Source organism: Mus caroli, chromosome X (assembly GCF_900094665.2).
Source record: "Mus caroli chromosome X, CAROLI_EIJ_v1.1, whole genome shotgun sequence".
In the NCBI taxonomy this organism is placed as follows: Eukaryota; Metazoa; Chordata; class Mammalia; order Rodentia; family Muridae; genus Mus; species Mus caroli.
Window position 1 is genome coordinate 152,469,647 of NC_034589.1, and position 26,294 is coordinate 152,495,940.

The following is a 26,294-nucleotide window of genomic DNA, read 5'->3' on the forward strand; positions in this document are numbered from 1 at the left end:
TATATATATATATATATATATATATATATATATATATATATCCTCATTTGAACGTCATGCAATGTATATGTATATAAAAACACACATTATACCTCCAAAATATGTGTTATTTTTGTGTTTTTGTATGTCAGTAAACTATGAGTTTAAATTAGAAGGCTACCATGCTATTTAGTAACAATATTTTGACATTAAGCCTTTAAAAGTCAATAATATTAATAACAATGATAATGGTATTTACTCTCATATTAAATTTCTTACTGCTAGGGCTGACACAGGAGAAACACTAAATATGACTGATATTCAAGACCAGAATAATTCTGGTACTAAAAATGATTTGTGGCACTATATAATAAATATCCAAGCTTGCTTTGTTTGATATGGGTTTCATTGCCTCAACAGACTTGGTTGTCTCCTAAGACATTGTTAAAAAGGTATTAGCTGGCAGCACATGCCTGACTATCTCAGTACAGATTCAAAACATTCTGAAAGTTCAGTTGCTATGGAGAAGCTCAAATACTCTTTGGATTCTAGGCTACAACTGGGCTTTTTTATTCCAAAGGTCTATGCCTTCATGTTGACTATATTAGTTCATTTCTTCCACTGATCCTAACATGGAGTCTTGGTCCCTAAAGAAGTCCAATCAACAACTGCTGGCTTGAGTTGAGTAGTCTTCAGCAATTGGGTCACTATTTTCTTGTTTGTGTTTAGAATATAAAGAAAGATGATCAGGATGCTTAGAGGTGGAGTGTTTGTCTGGTGTATGTGAGGCCTTTGTATTGCCTTACATCACTCCAGGGAAAAGTTCATAGCACCAAAACCTGAAGACTAAGGACAAAAAAAATCCTACATATAATTCAGTCTGTCGTTAACATTTTATGCATCTTTTTCTTCATTAAGATCAATTAATACCATCTAAGTGATTTATATATTTTATTTTTTCACTTATTATTTTATTATACCCATACAATTTCTTTGAATATAGGTTATGTGTCTACAAAATTTCCATTATACAAACATTTCATTGGTTGATCATTTTGATGGCTTTTCCTCTTTGATTATACAAAAATCGTTTTCAATGTAATTGTTTGACATAACTTTTAATAATCTCCTAGGTTAATTCTCTAGAGGCAGTGCTGTGGAGACAGATGAGAAACATGCAAAAGCCTACCTCTCGGTTCAAAAGTTGTAAATGTATATGTTCAGCAGGAAGAATTTCTATTGTATATATGACAGGGATTCAATATTCTTTTTTTCTCCCCCAGGGCTGGGATGCAGAAAGGATATTTAAAGAGGCAGAGAAATTCTTCGTTTCTGTTGGCCTTCCTCATATGACTCAAGGATTCTGGGCAAACTCTATGCTGACTGAGCCAGCAGATGGCCGGAAAGTTGTCTGCCACCCCACAGCTTGGGATCTGGGACATGGAGACTTCAGGTAGTTGGGTTGTTACTTACAGTGCAGATACTAAATGAGAAAGAGTGTATGAAGGATTCGTTATACTTCTTTGAGCATGTGATTTAAGGATCTGTGAACTAGGATTGGAAGTCCAAGGGAGAACATTTCTTGCACCCAGGAAAAGAAGATGGTCCACAGTTCCCTATCTGCACTTTTAGAGAACATAGCTTACTTGAAAATTTTATGTTCATTAGAGTCTCGTGGTCACGGGGTTCATTGGACCCCCTGTTAGGAAAGGTTTGGTGCTGAGAACTATGACAGTTGACCATATGACTCACACACTGTCTCACTCTTGTGAGACAGGACAAATGAATAACAAATTGGAATTAAAAGGAGAAAATAGTACATTCTATAAGAGAGACACAGAGGATGCCCTATTAGGAATTGAGAGAGCAGAATGGGCCGCTCCTGGACTAGGAGATAGGGTCAGACAGGGACTTTGTGAGTGGCTTAGGAATTGCACTTGAATTGCAAGAAGAGGTTGGGCAGACTCCTGGGAGCACAGCAGGTTGGAAGAACAGAAGTATCAGGTGCAGAGAGGCAGGACCTGGTGTGGGTGCTGACGCCGACAAGTTTAGACTAGAACAACAATGACAAAAAATATGGGTAGGGCAGTGTGAGTCTGCTATGTGGCAGAATGAGCATAGGCTTTGGAATCCAAGGTGTGTCACTGAATGATTAGGCAACCTTGAACAAAGTAATCTTGGGTTTCAGTTTCCTTATTTATAAAGCAGAACTCTAATACCCAGGTTGCAAGTTTGTGTCTTGGGTTTGCTCCCTGGCTTCAGCTGGTGATTTTATGTAAGGGGAGACCCTCTCAGGCAAAGGCAAATGAGGGAACAGCTCTGGACAGGCAAAGCAGATAAGAATGCAACCTGCGATGGAGATTTGGCTCCAGTCTGATCTCATGTACCACTCCAATGCCAGATTTAAATCAGAATTGGTCATACCTTGTGGCAAGGGGCTATTTATATCTATCCTGTGTTAGTCAGCCACTTGCTGTAGAGGGTATATATATATATATAAACCCTCCTTGCACTGGAGAGGTGGTTCAGTGGTTAAGAGTACCAGCTGCTCTTTGAGAGGACAAAGGTTCAATTCCCAGCACTCACATGACAGCGCAGAACTGTTTGTAACTCCTGTTCATGGGGATCCAGCACCCTCACACAGATAGACAGATGCAGGCAAAACACCAATGTAAATAAAATAAAAAGAAAATACTTTAAGACAAGAAAAGAAAACCCCTCCTCAAGGCACCTCGCATTTGGTCAAAGCAATGACATCAAAGCTTTTGATTTTTAATAGCCATCACTTGGGCATCTGAGGGACAGTAGATCTACTTGGAGAGTGAGGCCCGGTTCCAAAATGCCCATTAGAGTAGAGGCCAGTAGTCTTTTCCTGTAATGATAGTAAAGAGTGCATGCAGGCTTTGAAAACCTCTGTTGCAATTAAGTGACTCTACTTGTAGCATGAAAAAAGCCATAGATAATATATAAACAAATGAGCAGAACTATGTGCCAATGAAACTTAAAAACAACCCCCAAAAAACCTAGGTAGCAGTGTGTAGGTGATTAGTTCAAATCCTCCAGCGAGGCTTAAAAATGAGAGCATATTCATAAAATTCCTAGTACAGAATCTTCTATAAAGTAGATAGCAAATACATAACAACTGTTATAGCTGTTAGGAAAAAAAGAATAGAGAAAAAACAAGTTGTGGTCACATTGGGGTAGATAAAGGAGGCTGACCTTACTCTAAACAGTGGGGAGTCTCTAAAGAGTATTTATCAGTGTACAAGGGTCACAAACAGAATGGGAAGAAATCTTTGAAATATAATACTCATATCTGAATGAGCATAAGCATGTCAGGTGAGAAGGACCACCACGTATTTGTCAATTGAAGTTCTGTTTTCATTGGGTCACAGCACAGTGATACACAGACAATATTTACCTTTTGTCTTTAAGCACCATTTCTCATTGACTATAGTTAATCATTTCAGGTGGTGATGGTTTTCTAGACTTCTGTGATGTCTCTAGTAGCACTTTCTCTATGTACCCCGAGTCTGTACTTTCCAAAATCTTAGGTACTTGAACCTCTTACGGCTTTGTCTTTGTCTTTCTTTCTTGCTACCCTGCTTCTCCTTCTTGGACCATCATGTCTACCTTCATGATATACATCTGATACTCAATTCTAAATGTCTAGCCCCTTCTCTATTCTGGCTACACATGGTCCTTTGAGAAGACCATGCCTGTATTCACTTACACACTACTCACCTCAGAATTATGTAGCATAGAGCTCTAGGTATCGTTTTCTGTTAGTGTAAGAGCACAAGAATGGAACTCACCCGACCCCCACAAAACTCTACTCTAGCAATGAAAGGAAATTAAGTAAGATTCACTTTAATCTTGTCCATTTTTATGCAGAATCAAGATGTGTACAAAGGTCACAATGGACAACTTCTTGACAGCCCATCACGAGATGGGACACATCCAATATGACATGGCATATGCCACGCAACCTTTCCTGCTAAGAAACGGAGCCAATGAAGGGTTCCATGAAGCTGTTGGAGAAATCATGTCACTTTCTGCAGCTACCCCCAAGCATCTGAAATCCATTGGTCTTCTGCCATCCAATTTTCAAGAAGATAGTGGTACTTTTTCTTTTGGCTTGTTTGGGGGCTAATAGGAAAATACTTGTTTTACTTTATGCTACTTAGAGGGGAAACGTTTATGGGACTTGCTACTGGTATAAAGCTTCTCTTTTGTAAAGTGTGGATCCGAGCATGCAAACTGTGGTTTAAACAAGGAATTAGGTGAGATAACCGAGGAATGGCCTGCAAATGATCTAATAGAAGCTGGGTGGGATTTGGGAAGATGATAACTAGCCCACACAACTTAACTGGTTTGTTGAAGCCATGGAGCTGCTCAGTGTCTGGATTTTAAATAGTTGGCTGTCATTTTTAGGTTAAAGACAAAGGACTTCCCCAGAATGTTAGAGTAGGAACCTGGCATTCTGAAACTATTTTTACGGAGAAGGCATGTGAACAAAAGACCCATTCTATCCCTCAACATCAGTAGCTCAGGCAGCCCATCTCTTTTTTGGGGGGTGGGGGCGGGGTGGGGGTGGGGTGGGGGATTGGGCTTGAGGAAACACTACAACTTTTCAAGAGGCCCAGATCATCCAGTGAGGTTGTCATGGCTTTTGCTTCTTTCATGAATTTATCACCCCTCTTTTTATTAATTTTTTAGGTTCTGTAATTTTTTTTATTTTTCATATTACATATATATGTGTGTAGGCTGTGCACTCATTCCTAGTCTCCATCATTTTCTTTCTTATTCCTGTCCCCTATCTCTGAAACCATGCTTTCCAACAAATCTCCCTCCTATTTCATGTCTTTTTGTTTGTTTGTAGCCCACTGCATTTAATTAGCATTTGATCCCAGCCTTGGTTCTCCTGTAAGAAACACCTAGTCAGTGAAGTCAAGGTCATAAGTTCCATCCTTGTATGTACAATTCTTTGTCTTGGTCTCTGGCTTTTAGTGATCTGACAAAGGCCTGGTAGCAGGCCATCGTCATGTCTGATATCTGGTTAGTCACTATTATCCAGATAGAGTAGTTTATAAACCAGTAATGGTGCTTTTTGATGAAGAAAGTAACATGGGAAAGGCAGTTTACTGTAACCATACTTCCTTTGTAATTTTAAAATACAATTCGTTCATACTAATGAACAGATAATGATTTGTTTTATGTTTCTTTTTTTACATCTGCCTTGAGACTAGGCAAAGATGATGAAATCGGTATGTTTTTTATGATGTCACACAATGAAAGCATTGGCTTGAAGCATTCTTTCTTTGCCTCTGGCCTTGATTTGTGAATGATGTTAAACCAAATAGAATCCTTCATTCTTCTCCTCCTTCCCTTCCTCTTGACCTTCTTTTCTCTTGTGAAGTTTGTATGCTTTGTTGTTTGAAGACAGGGTTTTACTCTGTAGCCGCGGATGTCCTGGAACTCACAACAGTTTTTCTACCACAGCCTCACAAGTTTTGGGATTTTAGGCATGAGTCAAAGTGCCCGCCTCTTTATTTTTCTAAACAAATTTACTGAGTACCTACCATGTGTTTGGCATTTTTCCTAGACACACAGAGTAGATAATAACCCCTGCATTTACATTTCAGCTTCTGTGATGTGCTGGAGGCAGCCCTACTTCCTCTTTAGGCTAAAGAACATACACAACTTGTAAAAACATTTAATGTTCTTAATAAGTAGATCAGTCGATTTGAAGTACATTGTACTTTTGAGTATCCAGTGGATGGTATCCTATAGAGATGTCCATTTATGGTGTTTGTTTGTGTGTGTGTGTGGGGGGGGGGGGCGNGTTTAAATTTATTTTTAGCTAACATATGAAAATACAATGGGTGCATATGTTAATGGAGTAGCATGACACTATGAAACACGGGTAAATCATGTGCTGTTTATATTACAGCAAACACATCTACCTCTACAAGCACCATTTACCAATAGTGAAACTTTGGAGGGTTCTTTCTTCTGGCTTCTTTTTCTTTTTTCTTTTCAGTGCTGGAGACAGGACTGAGGCTCTCATTCATGTTAGGCAAGCACTCTGTCACTGATAGACATCTCTCTGAAATGCACGAGACATTGTTGTCATTTACATAGCCAGTCTATTGTGTTAAAAAAAAATACCTCCCTGCCCTGGTTTACAAGGTTTCACCACATCTGTTTAATGTTTGCTTATTTACTAAGGACTCACAAGAGAGCATTACAGAGCAGACACTGGACTGGGTATACAGTCTTGAATAAGACATTAACAGACACTGGCTACATGCAGCTCTCAAGAATAAACATTATGCTTGGGAAAATAGATGAAATTGCCCTAATTAACTCTGATAAGGGGATATTTAAAGAAGGCAGTTGAAACTAGTAAAAAGTAAGGATTAGTTAATTTGTGGATTTTACTTACTTGCTCTATTCCAGGGCTTTAGCCTGTTCCAAATCCATCATCCGAGAAGATAAACATATAACACACACAATGTCCACTGCCAATATTTCTCATGTAATTATCCTGCAGTAACTCCATCTTGAGGAGGAATAATAGTTTGTGATTAGGAAAGTTCTCTTACAAAACGTATGCTTCCGTTTCCATCTTAATATTTGTTCTTTCTGGTTTTACTTTCAGAAACAGAAATAAACTTCCTACTGAAACAGGCATTGACAATTGTTGGAACACTACCATTTACTTACATGTTAGAGAAGTGGAGGTGGATGGTCTTTCGGGGTGAAATTCCCAAAGAGCAGTGGATGAAAAAGTGGTGGGAGATGAAGTAAGTCAACAAATTTGCAATCAGCAAAATGTTTCCTCATGGGTTTACTGTTTAATTAAAAGCATGTTACTAAACCACACACACACACACACACACACACACACACACACACACACACACACACACACACCACACACACACACACACACACACACACACACAAACACACACACACACTGGTATTTCTATTTCATTGCCTGAGGGCAGGCTTTTTAGAGGTCTGAACTCACAAATGCCAGGAGGGGCTGACACACTAATGTCATCCCTATCAGGGCCTCAATCAATGACAGATGGGCCAGTTGGTGGATAAATACCTTAGCTCCTCTGTTTCCCTGAGTCATGTCCACGGAGTCCCAGACTTCCAGGGAGAGGGCATCATTTCACATTACTTATTTACTGATATGCTTGATAACATATCCTTTGGGAGGAGTCCTGCTTTCCTTTCTCAGCCCTTTGATCATGTTTCCTGAAATCATTTCCTAGGATATTGTCTCAAAAGTCATTTTCCAAAAGGTAAGACAAGAAGTGTGTAATTAATATGCAGTGTTTCTATTGTTTGTGTATAAGCAAAGGTGTCCACCTATATGGCTTTTCTACCTTTTTTTTTTTCTGACTGGGATAACCTTTGGATCCCTGCTAATTTATTTTAATTATTATGGAATCAGACCCTTAAAGTATTCCATCAATGTATTGATTGCTCATTTGGTCATTTATCAATCAGAAGTGAAGTTTCTCCTGAGTATTCTGGCACAGATTTATTACTAGAACTCTAAAGATGACGAAGACACAGCTGTATCCTCTCAGAGCTCATGTCTCAGTGGCAAGGGGGAGTTTACATGCGAAAAGCCACACATCACAGGGAGAGACATGGTAAAGAATTAAGGAAAATGGTGGAGATAATACACAAAAGTAGGAGGCCTCAGAGGTATAGGAAGGGGACAGTGGGGAGGGTGGCAAGATATGATAATAAGGAGTTGAAGATGATCAAAATATATTAGATACAGTTATGATGTCACAAGAACCATGATTTTATATAACTAATAAATACTAATAAAGTGCAAGGGAATAAAGCATTACTAAAAGAAGACCTAGATGCTAAGGGATCTTAAGGGATTAACTGCCTTAGAAGGTGGGTGGCAGGCTTCACAGAAGAGGAGGCATCTTAATTAGCTTTGAAGAATAAGATTTCAATTTTACAAAATTCTGTCCAACAGGGGCACATAACTGTGATGTCTGAGAGGAATTTATAGGTTTTTCACAGCATATTTATAACCATACAATGTACTTTATGCACATTCTTAGTGTTTTAGAAGAGATAAATATGTTCTAATGGTGTGTTGGTTGAATTAAGGCGATGTGAGGAAAGCTCACAGCACACTTTGTTTTCTGGTTTTTACAATGATTCTATTATATTTTAACTGACAATCAGTTTCGTTTTTTGGATTTTTTTTGGTTTGTTTGTTTTTGTTTTTTTTTGTTTTTCGAGACAGGGTTTCTCTGTGTAGCCCTGGCTGTCCTGGAACTCACTCTGTAGACCAGGCTGGCCTCGAACTCAGAAATTCACCTGCCTCTGCCTCCCAAGTGCTGGGATTAAAGGCGTGCGCCACCACACCTGGTTGACAATAAGTTTCAATATATTGCCAGGTGAAACTGCTGTAGTTGAGCTCAGATCTCCCTTCTCATGATGGTCCATCCTTCACTAATGTATACTTTCCTTTACTTTTCTTTTCTTCCCAAGGCGGGAGATCGTTGGTGTGGTGGAGCCTCTGCCTCATGATGAAACATACTGTGACCCTGCATCTCTGTTCCATGTTTCTAATGATTACTCATTCATTCGGTAAATGACAGTTTTCTCCTCTCTGTTAGTAAATAGGGCTTAAAGGATAGCTGGGGCTAATGACAAAAACTTAAACATGGCTAGATGAAGTGATAATTACAAGGCTTGCCTATCTCTTTCCTATCCCCAAGCTTAAGGTAGATTATCAGTTTCAATTCAATGTTTTATCGGGTTAAATAAACTTATACGAGATCTTTTGCCTATTGTTAAGGATTGTCCTACTTTGCTTTGTATAGCTGTGATAGATACTATGATCAAAAGCAACTTGGAAAGGATATGGCTTTGTCTCTTCATTGAAGGAAGCCAAGACAGGGTAGGAGGCAGGAACTGAAGCAGAGACTGCTGAGGAACACTGCCTACTGTCTTGCTCTTCATGGCTGGCTTAGCTTATCTTCTTGTACCTCAAATGATCACCTGCTCAGGGGGTAATACCTTGTCCAGTGGTCTGGGCCCTCCCACACAAAACATTTAGCCAGAAAATGCTCCACAGACTAGCTTAGAGGTCAATCTGAACAAAGCATTTTCTAAATTGAGGTTCCTTCTTCCTAGATGACTCCAGCTTATGGCAAGTTGACAACACACACACACACACACACACACACACACACACACACACACACACACACATGAGCTTATTATGCACTTAAGGAGTGTTTTTATTATTCTTGTTTATTTTGTCTATTTGAGACATGTCCCAGGCTGGCCTCAAACTCCTGGATGCTAGGATGCAGGAACGTGTGGACCTCACCTCCTGTATCTGTAAAACTGGGAATGTATTTACCTGGCATAAGGACCAGCTTGATACCACTTTATAGGAAAGAGCTATAAATAACTCTGGCACAGCAATCCAAATGTGACTACCCTGTGACACAGTAGCAAAACTGTTCTATGGCCAAATCTATGCAATGCAAAGAGTATGTGCAGCATCTGAAGAGTTCATGGCAGTCTTCTTCTAGAGAAAGATTTTTCACCTCTGGGATTATTTGGGCCAGGAATTTAATTATTTCCCTGGATCTGTGACTCTACTACAGCAATAAAACATGAGCCTTCTTTTTGTTTGTTTCTTTGTTGCTTGTACAGATATTACACAAGGACCATTTACCAATTCCAGTTTCAAGAAGCTCTTTGTCAAGCAGCTAAGTATAATGGCCCACTGCACAAATGTGACATCTCAAATTCCACTGAAGCTGGGCAGAAGTTGCTGTAAGAAATGCCTCAAAGTGCTGAACCTCTCTTAGCATCCCATATGACTAATTTCTATGCCTATGATTTGATTTAATTTATTTGCTTCCTCTGCCCCCACCCCCTCCCAAAATTGGAACTTCAGACTTTCTCCAACGAACCATGAAATGAATGTTCAATTTGGAATGAGACAAGAATCTAGGTCATGTGAAGCCTGGATGGGCCACCTCCTGTCTCTGTGTGATAACTACAGGGCTCTCTTTTGAACAATTGGAAAGAAAGAGAGGTTGATAATATGCCTCATTTTAATAATCTGCCAGAAGAAAATTTAGCTAATTCCAACAGAAGAAGTATAAAGAGTGTAGATGCAAAGGTATGCCCACCTGGCACCCTTCAAAATGACTCACACTTGGTTGGGTTTTGTTTATTTGTTTATTTGTTTCATATAGCAAGATGCTGAGTCTTGGAAATTCAGAGCCCTGGACCAAAGCCTTGGAAAATGTGGTAGGAGCAAGGAATATGGATGTAAAACCACTGCTCAATTACTTCCAACCGTTGTTTGACTGGCTGAAAGAGCAGAACAGAAATTCTTTTGTGGGGTGGAACACTGACTGGAGCCCATGTGAGTTCACTGACTGCACACACATTGTGCATTGTTCCTTGTTTGCTTCTCTTGGTGTCCTTTAGCCATAGCTTTGTGGGGGCTGTGACATAGCTCAATATGTGTTCGTCTTCCTTAGATGGTGTCACAAACTCTGTCACATGTTCTTACTTGTCTCACCTTCACAGTAAGAGTCCCTTTGAACCTGGTTCTTTGCCCTAGATTGTTTCTGTTGCTGTGATAAAGATACCATGACCGAAAGCAACTTGGAGAGGAACAGGTTTCTTTAAGCTTATACATTACAGTTCATCATCAGGAACTCAAGGCAGTAATCTGGAGGCTGGAAGTGAAGAGGGGCCGTGGAGGGACACTCTAGCTAGCTTGCTCTCCAAGCTTTGCTCAGCTTGATTTTTCCCAGGACCCCCTGCCCAGGGGCACCTTTGCCCACAGTGTGCTGGGACTTCACACATCAATGATTAGTGAAGAAAATACTCCACAGGCCAATCAGATGGAGACATTTTTCAATTAAGGTTCATCTTCCCAGCTAACAAAATGTCAAGTTGACCAAACAAAACAAACAATAACAGCAACAACAACAACAACACCTAACTAAAGCACTCTTGTAAGACAAACACTGTCATCAGCTAGACCATGTGTCTCTGACAGTCACTTTAATAACTTTCCAACCTTGTTTCTTTTGCTGTCTTATTATCAATGTTAGAACTCCTCTCTCAGCTCCTCTTCCACGTCCACTGTTCACTGTCTCAGTAAAGTATTGATGGGATTTTTTTTTATAAAGCAGTTATCAATATTTATGTCAGGCCACCTGCACAGCCAAGTAACACACTATGCTGTATCCTCTCTTAAGTGGCTTGTCTGTATCAGAGTTTCTACTCACCCATTTTTGGCATACACAATTCATCATCAAACAGAGCATTTCTTTATTACCAACTAGTAGAATGTATCTATTTATTTTCATCCCTTGCAACTTCCCCTTGGAGTTTTACATAGGCCATAACTGTCCTTCAAAATCACCTCCTGGCTCTTCTGAGTTGAATCCTGTTTCCTGGATTCCATATCTTCTTTCCAGGTTTATTTCTTGTTCTATTGAAGAACAAGTTCCAGTTGGCTGTCTGAGTAAGTGATGATGGTGTGCAGAACCATGGCATCTCCAAATTGGCTTTAACCACATCCTCAGTACCAATTTCCCATACTCTTCCCACCTCAGCTGCATCAGAATCCCAAGCTTTCTCTGGGATTCACTCCTTTGTGGCCTGTAATCTCATCTATGTACACATCAGGCAGTGACTTATGATTCTCTCAGAAAGCAGCTACCAGCTTCTCATCATTTCTCATTTTGTAAAAGCTGTGTCTGTACCCTTTATAAAAATCCTATTGCCATTTCCTTACTGCAGTCTTGAAAAGGGATAAAAACATGTGTGGTCAGTCTGTCATCTAAACCACCTGTCTGAACTTTCTCTTTAACCAGATGCGGACCAAAGCATTAAAGTGAGGATAAGCCTAAAATCAGCTCTTGGAGTTAATGCAGTGAGTATTGTTCTAAATGGTGATTCCATTTTTCCTCAGTGCATTCTCTTCCCTTGAAATCCCATTCTAGTGTGGTCTAAAGCAAAAAAGGACACATGGTTTGCTTAAAACTAAGCCCAGCTCTGGCCTACAACTGACTCCTTCCTTTCTCCCATTTTCCTTCCCTCCCTCCCTCCCTCTCTCCTTAACTTTTTTTCCCTTTGTAATCCATCTCTTACTGGATAGGCAATGTGTACTGTTTACTTGTTACCTTGGGTGTGTTATGAAGATCTGGGCTGAAACATCTGTACTGTAATTATCAAACTCCCACCTTTACAATTGACTCATCACTATGACTTGTATTTAAAGACATGATCATGGTTATATGATGAGGAGTTGTTTCTTTTCTTAGGTTTTTGGTTGATTTTGTTTTCTTAACCATTTATGTACTTGTTTTATTAACTGTCTGGTTTATGGGGGAAAATTTCAAATCTGGAAGCTTGTTTTAAAAGTGCAGCATCTCAGGTCCCAGCCCTGGAACTGCTTAATCAGGATCCCCATTTTTGTCAGCCCTCCATGTGGTTTGCATACATTGGAATGACTGGGAAACTCCAAGTCTCAAGCTTGGCTCAACATTGGAACTGCATAGGAAGTCTTCAAAATATGAGTGTGTGGGCTACACTTCCAGAGATGCTGGCTTAATTGTTCTGGAGTGTGACGCCAAGATTTAAGAGCTTTCTTTTTGTTTGAGACAGGGTCTCACTGTGCAGTTAAGGCTGGCCTGGAACTCACTATGTAGATGAGATTGGCCTTAACCTCCCAGAAAGCCTCAGATTAAAGGCCTGCACCACCACACCCAGCCTCATTAAGAGGTTTTTAATCTGGAGCTGGGGTGATGGCTTGGCAGTTAAGTGCACTTGTGGCTTTAGCAGAGGACCCAGGTTCGCTGTACTGCCGTGGTGCCTCGCAACTATTCCTAAGCCCAGTTCTATGGGTTCTTGTACCCTATTTTGATCTCCACAGGCATGTGCATGGTACCAGCAATAGACTCCTACACAGAAAATAAGGGAATTTTTAAAATATAAGGAGTTTTAAGTTTTTCCCAGAGGTTCTAAGTACAGGCATGTTTGAGAACCGTTGACTTAAAGATACACTTTTGAATAACAAAATATTTAATAGAAAATCTTATTATTTATAGATTTATAAACATCTATCTCACTTGATCCAGCCCTGGGAAGTACAAGTTTTTAAGAGAGACAATTTTCTTAGTTTGTAGTAATAATTATACAAAGTGGGTTTCATTGGGAGATTTTCACACATTTACATAATTTACTTTGATGGTAATGTATGCCTTCATTTATTGTCTTCCTCACCCCACCTTCACTTTTCTCCTTCCTCTTCCCAAATAGTCTCCTTTTCAATAGCAGCTTTGATTAGGAAAGAGGAGAGGGCATGTTGTCTCAGGTAGATGGGATGAACAGCTTGGGTGTGTCCTAGAAACCTGGGACAATCAGATAAAGCAGTCCAATGTTCTACAGAAAACTGACGTGTCAAGCAAGGTATAGACTCGATGAATCAGTTTCTACCTCCCCATTTCCTGAAAAGTTAAATATTTCCCAAGACTTGACAAATTTTGCTATATTTTTATAGATACCTAAGACACCAATGTACATAACACAAGCATTAAAAATGAAAACAAAAGAAAGCAACTTTCCCCTTTATTGAAAATAGATTCTTTTCTCATATAATACATTCTGATTACAGTTTCTTCTCACTGTACTTCTCCCAGCTCCTCCCGAGCTCCCCTCCATTGGGATTCACTCCCTTTCTGTCTCTCAGAAAAGAAAAATTGCTGGCTTTCAGACAGCAATTGGAGAAGCACAAGTCCATTGTTTCTCAACTATGAGTGCAAATTCCCACTTTTTAATGTGCATTGAAAGCTCAAAAGAATATTTATTTTAATCACACTTTTATTAGCTCATCTTTGGCCTAATAAATTGAAATTAGTCCTGGCAGATCAGGAAATGTCTCTATTCTCTTGTCTGGGCATTTGCATCCATGTTCCCTTTCCATGCAAATTTGATGGTGTGACATTCTAAAGCCGATCACTGATGAGAGGTACTTTCAGTGCCTATGTGCAGCAGGGCCAGAGTATCTGCCCAGTTCAAGTCATTTCATGGTAGACATCATCTTAAGAATTTAGCTTTTCAATGTTTAAAATATGGAAATCATAGCAAGAGAATTACTAGGGACAACAGTTATATACAACTATCACTATTAAAAAAAACCCATACTTCACATATGGGTAAACCCAAGCTTAAGTGAAAACAATTCTTTCCCAAGATTCTGTGTTGCTTTTTCTCTGAAAGGGAAAGGAGAAAGGAAACGCCTTTGTCATTTATTGATCTCTACTGCCATCCACTGGAAGAAAGAGGGAATGCTACCTTTAACCCTCTCTGGCAATAGACTGCATGGTTCAAATACCTGAGACTTCCCAATAAAACAGTAAAAGCTAGAGTGAGTTGCCTACAAAATACATAGAGTCCACGAAAACCACACAACTTTGGGCTGTCTCCTATCTATAAACCTATCCTCAGGGCTCTTATTTCAATTCATAGCAAACCAAAGTGAAAGGACTGATGGGCCCCTGAAACAGGAATGGTTGCATTAGCACCTCCTGGGGTAGTAGATATGCAAATTCTTGGTTCTCATCCTAGATTTCCGAAATCGGAAACTCTTCATGTAACAGTCAGTTAAATCCATTCCAACCACCAAATGCGGATGCATGCTCACACTGGAGGGCAAAGACTTGATGGCCAGAATTCTTGGAATAGTAATGAGGACTCTGCCATTTCCCTCTGCCCCCGCCCCATTGAATGGTGTCTTTCTTCTGAATTTGCAGTATAATTGGACCAACAATGAAATGTTCCTGTTCCGATCATCTGTTGCCTATGCCATGAGAGAGTATTTTTCAACAGTCAAAAAACAGACAGTTCCTTTTCTGTGAGTTGATTTGCTAGATTCTATTATTATTATTATTATTACTACTACTACTACTTCTACTTGCTTTACATCCTATTATCAGTTCCCTCTCCTCCAAGTATCCCCTCACCCAAATCCTCCCCTATTTCCCCTCCCTTTCTCCTTTGAGAAGGAGGAGCACCCCTGGGTATTACCCTGCCCCTGGCTCATCCAGTCATTGCAGGACTAGGCAATTTGCTAGGTTCTGTACATAACTCCCTGCTCCACTACTCTAGAGCTTAAACTTTCTTCACATCAAATCAAGGAGGATATCCAAATATACTTTAGTTTCTGTATTTTTTGAATGGAGATTTCACATATGTATATGCTGCATTTTGAAGTTCTCTCATACGATTCCCGCTGAATTCTTTCTTCTTCCTCCTACTCTTGTACCTCTGTTTCTATTGTTACCTTGTTTATTTGGAGTCTACTGATCTTAACTAGGGTTGCTGGCATAAGCATAGTCCAGAATTTTATTTGACAACCAGGAATTTGGGTTCCTTTCCTTTTAAGATGCTTGTGGTTTATCTTGTAGATGCTATGAACATTGTTATTAAACATCTCTCTCTGTCTCTGTCCACTCTCATCTCTCTCATCTCACTCTTAGAATTAAAGTAGGAAAAAAAGAAAATTCTTTTCTTCTTGGAGCTTATATCAGGAGAGAGAGAGAGAGAGAGAGAGAGAGAGAGAGAGAGAGAGAGAGAGCGCTATGGAGGAAAACACAAATAGGACAGGGAAAGGTAAGAGACTGGGGGAATGTTCAACTTTAAGTGAGTTAGTGATTAGAAAGGACATCACTAACATTAAGAAGTAGGGAGAGAAGCAGAAAAGCCAACAGTGCAGACAATGGGAGAAAGTGTTCAGCAAGGGAATCAACAGGCACAAAGTCTAACGAAGTAATAGCCATTGCATGGCAACGGAACAGCAAGGCCATTGTGGATGGGGAAGCATCTACTAGAGGGCAAATTGGTGATATATGATCAGGGCAGTTTTAGGGCAAAAGTGAGCACAGAAAGTTCTTTGGGGCCTCAAGGCCATTGCATAGACTTTGGTTTTTGAGATGGTCAAGTAGTTATTCAAAGACCATAGATCTCTACATGTTCTGCCTTGTTTTTTGCTAGGATCACTCCCAGAGCTGTGTGAGCATTGCTTTGTCACACTGTATAATGAGCCCTACTTTTACCTTCATCAATTGATGCTATATAACACTTGCTGGATAGAGCCAAGCCAGAGAATGTTAACATTCTGTTTCTGACACTGAAAGATCACTGTCTACCATGTTGCTTCTCATATTTGTAGGTCACCAATTACTTGTCTTGATTCTCTATGTGTCTCTGTCTCTCTCTGTCTCTCTGTCTCTGCCTCTCTCTCTCTCTCTCCCTGTTGAGACAGGGTTTCTCTGTGTATTGCTGGTTGTTCTGCAACTTATTCTGTGAACCAGGATGGCCTTGAACTCCCAGAGATCTGTCTGCCTCTGCCTCCTGAGTACTGAGATTAAAGGCATGCACCACCACTGCCTAGAATTCTTGATTCCCTTGGTGTTTTAGGTTGACGTTAAAAAGAATTAAACAGATGTAGGTTTTGTGTGATAGTGGGGAAAAACAGTATCAAAGGTGGTCTTACAACCCTGCCTCTTTCTCTGTTTTCAAGACCCGATTTCTCTGTGTAACAGCCCTGGCTGTCCTGGAGCTTGATTTGTAGACTAGGCTGGTCTCAAACTCAGATATCTGCTTGCCTTTGCCTCCCAAGTGCTGGGATTAGAAGCATGCATTACCATGCTTAGAATGTGAGGTATTACAACTTTTATGCTACTGATTTCATGTGCTTTGGATAGTGTCAAGATTCTTGGTCAATTCTATCTTTTTACTGTTTGCCCTGTTCTGTGTCTCCTCATCCAGGAGCCATGTTCTAAATTCCATTCCACTGTCAAGGGGATGACTTTCTTTCTTTCTGTCTTCCTTCCTTCCTTCCTTCCTTCCTTCCTTCCTTCCTTCCTTCCTTCCTTCCTTCCTTCCTTTCTTTCTTTCTGTCTTTCTGTCTTTCTGTCTTTCTGTCTTTCTTTCTGTCTTTCTTTCTGTCTTTCTTTCTGTCTTTCTGTCTTTCTGTCTTTCTTTCTGTCTTTCTTTCTTTCTTTCTTTCATTAGGAAAGGAGAAATATGTTTCTTTTTGTTCCCCCCACACACAGAGAGGAAGATGTACGAGTAAGAGATTTGAAACCAAGAGTCTCCTTCTACTTCTTTGTCACCTCACCCCAAAATGTGTCTGATGTCATTCCTAGAAGTGAAGTTGAAGATGCCATCAGGTGACATTTTACTTTCAAACAAACTATGTAAAGATGAAGGAGTTAGCTAATGTGCCAGTAGCTTACATTTTGTGCAATATTGTGTGCTGGACATCATTTACAATCATTTATGTCTTTTACCTCATCTGAAAACATGGGTTGTTCTTGTGGCTGTGGTGGTGGTGTCTGTGGTCTATGTATGGATTTGTGTGTGGGTGTGTACATGTGACATGGTTACACATGTAGAAGCCAACGGTTGACATAGCTGTCGTTTCTGACCCATCACCACCTTGCTTTTAGAGACATGATGTCTCACTAAACCCAATGTTAATCAATTTAGGTGGGCTGGTAAGTGAACTTCAGGGATCTGCCCATCTCTCCCAATTCCTAGCATTGGAGTGGACACAAGCTGGGTACTACCACACCCAGCTTTTTTATATGTATACTGGGCATCAGAACTCAAGTCCTTGTGCTTGTACAGCAGGCATTTGGCTGCTGGAACCATCTCTTTAACCACACAAACTTGGGTTCTTGATCCTATTATAATCCAACAGCAAGAGACTGGTTTTGATTGGGGACTGGCCAGGAGAAGGTCTTGATTTGGAAGCAAGCAAGCAAGCAAGCAAGCAAGCAAGCAAGCAAGCAAGCATAAGCAGTGCTGAGAAGCTCCTCTAGAAACTGTGGACAGGAGACAGAGACCTGGGGAAATGTGACCAGGTTCCAAGTTATCAAACAAGCTATCATTGTCAGGAACTAGAGTTTCTGCTAGGCAGTCCTGTCTGACAACTCTAGGATACGGTAGAATGTGTACCCGAATTGTCTCAGCAGAGGACTGCAGGAGCTCAGATCTTTAACACTTCTCCCTAGTCACTGGCCAGGAACTCTTTCTGGTGATATTCATTCCCTAGCCTCTCTAGCCTGACAATGGTCTCAGGTAAAAGGGAAGTCATTTTGGCTAAAGGAAGCTTGGCTATCATGCTTGGAAAGTGCAGACAAGAAATGGGCACACACTGCCACCATTTGTACAGGGACACTATGACATTATGAAAGAGTTATTGAATTGCCCAAAGCAGGAATCAAGGAAGGTAAGCATTAGGTTTCATTCACACCAAGATAAGAATTTACCATGGAGCAGTGATCACTCGTAAGAAATAACTGGTCCAGACTGCCTCAGTTGTTTTAAACAAGATAGCAGGAATGGAAGACAGACGGTTCTTTTTCTCATTAAAATAAAAGAAAGAGAGAGGAAGGGAGGGAGGGAGGGAGGGAGGGAGGTCACAAGCAAGCAAAATGCTAAGTTTCCTGTCCCTGACACCTCACTAGGTGGCACTATTGAGCTATGCCAGGAATTCTATTTACCCTTCAGACCAGATCTCAGATCTGCTGAATAGAGTGTGCCTAGAAAATTTGGCCTGATTGAGGTGTGTGAATCATGCCCAAAGATTCATTCTCCTCCTCCAAAAAGGCTAGTATCAGCCTTAGACAAAATTCTGGCTGAGATTGTCATGAAAGCACCTTCTCTTCCTGGATTCTGAGATAGAAGCTACAGGAAATCTCAAACTTTCTTTTCTAGAAATGACTCTTTCAAATGACTTGATTAACTCTTGAGGTTGCCAGGGCTTGTGGCTAACTCTGTGTTGGCTGCTTGTCCTCTCTGATGGAGTCTGACCTCGTCACCTGAGCTATACCAATGGATAAGAAACTGTGGTGCTAGACATTTTACGAACCAAAATGTTCCTCCATTATACTGTTTTTGTTGTCCACAATTTCCATCCTTTCTACTCCGACAACTTCAGCTACTTATAATTTCAGTGCTTGAGAAATGCAGAGGTCTCATTCCCGTGTTCCACTGTGATGCTGCTTCCAAATGTTAGCACCATTTATTTGGACAACTTCTTCAGCGACTTGGGTGTAGGATATGATTCATTTATAAAAGAGGGATTTTCAAGTATGCTCTTCTGTTTTTTGATGTAATGTCATTTTAATAAAATAATTGATCGCTTGAGATTCTTTTGAGACAAAGCTTCTCTATGTAGCCCTGGATGTCCTGGAACTCATTCTGTAGACAAGGAAGGTCTCAAACTCACAGAGATCCATCTGTCTCTGCCTCCCCAGTGTTAGGATTAAAGGCGTGCGCCACCACTGCCTGGTTGTCAGTACTTATTTTAGATGTAGGCTGAAGACTGAGAACTTCTTGCCGGATATGCTAACTTTTAAAATGTAGAATCTAGACATGATAAATACTAAGCTATCTGTTCATTCTAAAATCTTCTTTTTATAATGAAACCTATGAATTTGTATGATAACTTTATTCTCTTAACGTTTTAGAGTGTGAGCCTATGTGTTTATATGTGAACTGCATATGTGCAGCACCTGTGGAGTCAAGAAGAGGGCTTTCAATCCCTTGGGGCTGAAGTTATAGGCACTTTTGTGAGCTGCCCAATGTGGGTTCTGGGGACCAAACTCAGGTCCTCTGGAAGAGTGATACAAAACCTCTTAACCACTTAGCCATCTCTCTAGGCCACCTCTCTCCCCCACCCCTCTTTATACATTTCTAACTTAAACTTCAAATAAGGTTGTTGATAGACCTAATTCAGGTTACCAGGTATGAAAGACATGTAGTTGTCAAAAGTTTGTATCTCTCTATTGGCCCTATCTACTTCAATTTTATCTTTATTTTAGGTGTGTATTTTTGTGGCCTTGCTATGTTCCCCTGATTATACTGGATCATGCTTTGCAGAGTTGATTGACTCAAATTTGTCTAGACCTCATCCTAAAGCACTGGCTTCCCAGGCATGGGCCACTGCACAAAGTTTTAGTTGTACATTCTAATGACAAAGCATATTAAATCCCTTTGGATTATATCCCTGATATAAGGAGAAAATAATGGTGCAGAACTTTATTTGGTCTAAGCATCCCGTTTACTGCATTCTCTTTTGCAAATAGGAGGTCTCGGGGCCGCATCAATGATATCTTTCGCCTGAATGATAACAGCCTGGAGTTTCTGGGGATTCACCCAACACTTGAGCCACCTTACCAGCCTCCTATCACCATATGGCTGATTATTTTTGGTGTTGTAATGGCACTGGTAGTGGTTGGCATCATCATCCTGATTGTCACTGGGATCAAAGGTCGAAAGAAGTGAGTATCCTTCCCTAGATGTATCTGTCTTTTTAGAATTTGAAATTTTGCAACAAATAACACTGTATGCACACAGGGTAATTACTTACTTACTTGGACATTTATCTCCCTAAATATTCTACTATATCCCATAGCATCTTGTCAGATGTTAGCAGTAGTTTACCTTACTAGCAAGCTCACATATTATAGATGTCTAGCCTGAGGTTTATTGGGATGCTGTAGTCAAGTGCATTCTATCCACACTGGCATATCCAGACTGCAAACTCAGTAAGGCATTGTTCTCACTCATGACTCTTGCTTCATCCACAGAGACTGACATGGAGCACAAAGTATAATGTCACCTAAGAATGAGCCATAAGAGGTGCTTCCAACTATTACTCTTTAGTTACTTTCATTCCTCTTTGGGAAACTCAAATTTATCATTTGAGTTCATGGGCAGGCACCCTTTAATTTGTTCTAGAGCTGAGTTGATTGAGGGCTTTTAATCACCAGAGACTGACTTCTAGCTCCTGTCTTGAGAAAGTATTAACTCTTGTTGGTCCGCTCAAATAACTTAGTATTTTGTATCACTCTGACAACATTATCTGCATGTTTTCAGTTGTTTAAACATACTCTCAGTTGAATCTTTACACAAATTAGTTTATTTTATTTAATTTTCTTTACTATAGAGATCTCTCTATAACTTCATTTGAATAACTTCATTTGAAAAACTAAGGCCGTGGAGATGGGTAAAGTCACCTGCCCCACAAGCATGAGGACCTGACTTTGAATCCACAGAACCCATATGTAAAGCAGATACAGGAGGCAAGCATCTATAATCCCAGCATTCCTCCAGGGAGATGGAAGGCAGAGGCAGGAAAGTCCCCAGAAGTCTGTAGGCCACTCAGCCTGGTGTACACAGCAGAGGCAACAGACCCCATCTCAATCACAATGGGTGTTGAGAATCAACACTGGATATTGCTGTCTGATCTCCACATGTGCAATGAAGCATACACACTTACACACATGCACATGTGTATGCATACACAGATGTGCACAAAACACTTTCTAGGTAGTGCAGTCAACATGGTTACAATGTTCAAAAAAAAATACAAGGGAGTCACAGAGTTCCTTTACCATTCTTTGTTTCTGAGTTTCCTTTTAACTAAAGTTATTAGTTTTTAGTATACATGAACTATGGACTACATATTTTTATTTACCAACTAGTATGTTTTAGAGGTATTTCTAGATTTTTTTTAAAAAAAAATTCCCAAGCAATATATTTTAGGGATTGTTTCAGATTGGCTGTGTAAAGCACTTCCATTTGCCTGGTAATGTAGTTGCCCACTTTGTAGCAATGGGTTACCAAATGTTTGTGTCTATTAAAAAAATACAATGATTTCAAATAGGCAATTTCCTGTGCATGCTAAAGTAGGTGCAAGATATGTCCCAGCAGGTAAAAGGCTAGGTTGAAATCATCATGAACTTCTAATTTTAATCAATACTTCTGAACTGTCCTCATAGGAGCAGAATTAATGTACAAACAGCACCAGCTTATGAAAGTTCTCTTTTTCTCCAACCCAGCATCCTTAGCACAGGGTGCCATCAGACTTTTGGACAGTTATCCTTTAAGTAAGTGTCTTTCTAACATCACTTTATTAAGGAGACTTTGTTTTATTTGACAGGAAAAATGAAACAAAAAGAGAAGAGAACCCTTATGACTCGATGGACATTGGAAAAGGAGAAAGCAATGCAGGATTCCAAAACAGTGATGATGCTCAGACTTCCTTTTAGAAAAGCACTTGTCATCTTCTTGTATGTAAATGCTAACTTCATAGTACACAAAATATGAGAGTATACACATGTCATTAGCTATCAAAACTATGATCTGTTCAGTAAACGTTGTCCAAAGAGCATCAGACTTGAGTGGGCATCTTCACTGACATTGCTTTCAGTATTTATTTCTGCCTTAGGATTTGACATCTCTTCTGTTTATTAATAGAGCATAAAAGAGGGAAATATGCCTTTGGCCTCACAGTCTATCCAGGAAGATATGGTTGGGTAACTGGAGTTAGAAGATGAAATGATGTCTCTTGGGGGCAAGTGTTGGCTTTAGTATGGCATCTGGGGTGTGAACTGGTGGGACTGCTGAGGTTGAGAATGGTGCTTGCTGTTCACTTGAATCCAAGTGTGACATCATGCTCTGTGGCTTCTGTATTAACTCACTTCAAGTACTGTAGGAATTTGTTCACAGTAATACTTGAAATGGACTGTCCCTTCTTTGGAGGTGCAGTTCAACGGAGAAAGAAGCCAGACATCATGTAGAGACCATGACCTTTTCTCTTCCAAACTTGATCAACATCTCTCTAACAAGACACAGCTAGCACAGGAAACTCCACAAACCCAGAGCATGCCTGTCAGAAACTGCTTCCATTATTCTCCCATTGTGGAGTAAGGGAAAATTCCAGATGAATGCTCGCTCTGTGAGATGGGTGCCCAATCTCTGAAATTGTTTGTATTTTCTCACAGGGTCTGAGCAATGGTGAACACAAAGCCGACCTCAATAAATACTTATTAGATTTAGACACTCCTCTGATCTTATGTGTGCTTATGTGTCTGTTATTTCTGGCTCTCATTGTATGGACAAAGTTGTCATCTTGGACAGAGAAATTATAAAATCAGTCCAAATGATTGGTGCTCAGATTGTATACACTGACAAGTTAGGAACCAAAAACCTATCATTATCAATTATAAATCCTATCATTATCAAATATATATATATATATATATATATATATATATATATATAACCCAAGGATTGATTAAAACTATATTAAATTAACATGTTCGACATGCTATGTTGGAGACTCCAACATAATAGTGCAATGTTAGAGTGACTTTGTATTTAATAAATTTGATATGTTCATGGTCATGTTGGATCACAAACCAATCAAAATCATTTGAGGCTATTTAGTATCTTTGCATTTGTATAATACACAGATTAGCAAACAGAGAGTGCCTTTTTCATGAGAGCCATATTTATCCAATCAAGCTTCTATATCATCATCTGTCTTACTATCTTGCTTCTGGGGCAGCCAAGAATTGCTTTTCTCCCCAATTTACATTCACATTTCAATGATAAACTTTTAGCTTGTGTATGTCATTTCTTCTCTAATACAAGATCTTCTACAAGCTACTATTTAAACTGCCCTTATAGGCGGATCTCTGTGAGGTTAAGGCCAGCCTGGACTACAGAGTTCCAGGACAGCCAGGGCTACACATCTAAACCCAGTCTCAAAATATGAAAAAATAAATAAAAATATTGATAGATTTAAAAATATCCCATGTAACTGGTATATTCACTTTACAAAACCTTCAGTCTGTTTCTTAGTTCAACACTGTGCAAAAATAACCTTCGTAAGAACCAATTCTATCCTCTAATATCTTCAAAAAAAGCCTCTCCATCCATGGTAAAGAACCCATGGTCACATGACACAGTCTCCAACTATAACATGGAAATGAGAAAAACTGCTTTTGCCCCAATTTAATTTTTCCCAGGTCAGTCCTCATTTTGCCCACCAAGTGAAAGTTGTGGTCTTTCTCCTATGCAGTAACATCCTCTGAGAGGATGGAGGCTTGTACAAAGATGGTCTTGCACCTGGACATAAGATGGGAGCTGACAATCTCCCATCCATGTGATCCTTGGGCCAAATTATGCCCATCCCCTTGAGTTAAAAATAAGCATTGTATTTTTTTAACTGGTTGGGAGAAAAGTAGAATAATATTTCATGCTACAAGAAAATGATATGAAATTCAAATTTCATCATCCATAAACAAAGCTTTATTGCTACACAGCCATGCCCATTAATTTTCATATTACCTAGAGCTGCTTTTGTGCTGCAAAGCCGAGGTGAGGAGTTGACTTAGAGAAGCTACGACTCACTAAGTCTCTTGCATGCAAACATTTCTGGCCTATGGGCTATAAGGAAGCAAGGATGTACATGTAAAAGAGCAACTGGAGTTCAGAGATCCAAGGGACATTTGCTTATGGAATCTAAAGTATTCCTTTCCTGGGAATGTAATCGTTCCATAGGCAGTGGAGTTAATAAGAAGGTAATTGAGCTAGAAAGAGCAGGTGCCAATTTGCTCTTGTCAGGTGTTTCTCCATAACATATTCTCCCTTGCTTGAGATCCACTTGTTTCTCTTTATCTTTAGGTATAGGGCCTTAGACTCAGGGGGAATTGCAGAAGACGTGGAGGAAATAATTGTAAGAGCCAGAGAAACAGGAAGTTTGCTGTAAGGTTGGGCCTTCTAGAAATGTCAGGAAACTACAACCATGAAGTCTCACTAACATGACTGCCTAAACATGACCTGAACAGGGAGCACACTACAATTGATGTCCCATGCTAACATGCAAGGGGGCAATGCTCCCGAAACCTCAGCCCTAGAAAAAGAACCATAGGCAACTAAGGAATCCTGTGAGAGGGAGAAACAGTCTTCCCTAGTGAAGAACATACCATTTACTTATCCAATACCAAATGGTTAACCCTGAAAATAATTTTGCCAGCAAAATTATACAGACTGGGTAGGTTGTATTTATATTTAGACATGCACGCACATAACAACAAAGGAAAAAAGGCTATTTGAAAGAGAGCAAGGAGGGTATATGGGAGGGTTTGGAGGAAAGAAGAAGATGGAAATGAGGTAATTATAATCTCAAAAAACCCATTTTTTTAAAAAGGTAAGGTCTTAGTTCAACCTATGCTCCTCATGCACACACTCCCAAGTCAGAAATGGAACTGAGTAACTCGACTTCTAAGTCTACTATGTCAGCATCTTTTTCATTATTAGCTCCAGCACATATAATGCCAAGACCCTTGGACTTGTGTCTCAGTCTTGACAGATCAGAAATTGCTGTGCAAGATTGCTGGACTTCACCTAGGAAAGATCATGTGCGAATTCCTCTCCAACTTGCCATTTGGGAATCTTTCTTATCATATGATCTTCTTTCGTCACTTCTAAGAGTGTATGTAGATAGACTGCTAGTTGAAGACTATAAAAATAATGGCTGCTGGAGGAGCTAGAGAAAGTACCCAAGGAGCTAAAGGGATCTGCAACCCTATAGGTGGAACAACATTATGATCTAACCAGTACCCCGGAGCTCTTGACTCTAGCTGCATATGTATCAAAAGATGGCCTAGTCGGCCATCACTGGAAAGAGAGGCCCATTGGACTNNCAAACTTTATATGCNCCAGTACAGGGGAATGCCAGGGCCAAAAAGTGGAAGTGGGTGGGTAGGGGAGTGGGGGGGGGGAGGGTATGGGTGACTTTTGGGCTAGCACTGGAAATTTAAATGAGTAAAATACCTAATAAAAATATTTAAAAAATAATGGCTGCAAAACACAGTTAAGTGGCATTTTAAAATGTTATGCATATTTCAAAACAGCGTAAATAGTATTCTTATGGTGCTGCATTCCTAAGTGTACTGATTCTCTCACAGACCTCTAGCAGTGACTTAAATTCTTGTTTCACCTGGGTTTTGAAATCAAGCTTCCAAGCAAGGCTTTGGTTTCATTTTGGTTTCATTTTATAGCTAATAGTGTTGTTTGCATCCTTAATGTTATGTGTGACTTTTTACAAACAGATGACTTTTAGAAAATCACATATATAAGAAATAGAGGCAATGAAGGAGATTATCTCAAGAGAGGCGCAGAAATAAAGGTCAAAAATCTGTAGAACAGGGACTACAGAGATGGCTCAATGGGTAAGAGCACTTGCCACTCTCAAAGAAGACCTGAGTTCAGTTCCCAGCATCCAAAGGGCAGCTTCTAAGTGTCTGTAACTCCAGTTCCAAGGGAAGCAACAACTTCTTCTGGTCTCCATGGGCACCAGATACACACATGGTATACAGACATACATGTGGGAAAACACCCAT

At 39.9% G+C, this 26,294-nt stretch overlaps 1 protein-coding gene across 1 annotated transcript in view; it reads left to right on the top strand.

Moving 5' to 3' along the window:
• Ace2 (angiotensin I converting enzyme 2) overlaps positions 1-22,942 on the top strand; it is a 48,472-nt gene extending 25,530 nt beyond the window's left edge. The window contains exons 8-18 of the mRNA XM_021153479.2: positions 1,263-1,432; positions 3,874-4,100; positions 6,644-6,788; positions 8,527-8,625; positions 9,706-9,828; positions 10,257-10,429; positions 11,898-11,956; positions 14,838-14,938; positions 17,142-17,258; positions 20,184-20,378; positions 22,043-22,942. Of these exons, the coding sequence (XP_021009138.1) occupies positions 1,263-1,432; positions 3,874-4,100; positions 6,644-6,788; positions 8,527-8,625; positions 9,706-9,828; positions 10,257-10,429; positions 11,898-11,956; positions 14,838-14,938; positions 17,142-17,258; positions 20,184-20,378; positions 22,043-22,151 (1,518 nt within the window). The 3' untranslated portion in view covers positions 22,152-22,942. The remainder of the gene's footprint in view (positions 1-1,262; positions 1,433-3,873; positions 4,101-6,643; positions 6,789-8,526; positions 8,626-9,705; positions 9,829-10,256; positions 10,430-11,897; positions 11,957-14,837; positions 14,939-17,141; positions 17,259-20,183; positions 20,379-22,042) is intronic.
• The last annotated feature ends 3,352 nt before the right edge of the window (positions 22,943-26,294 follow it).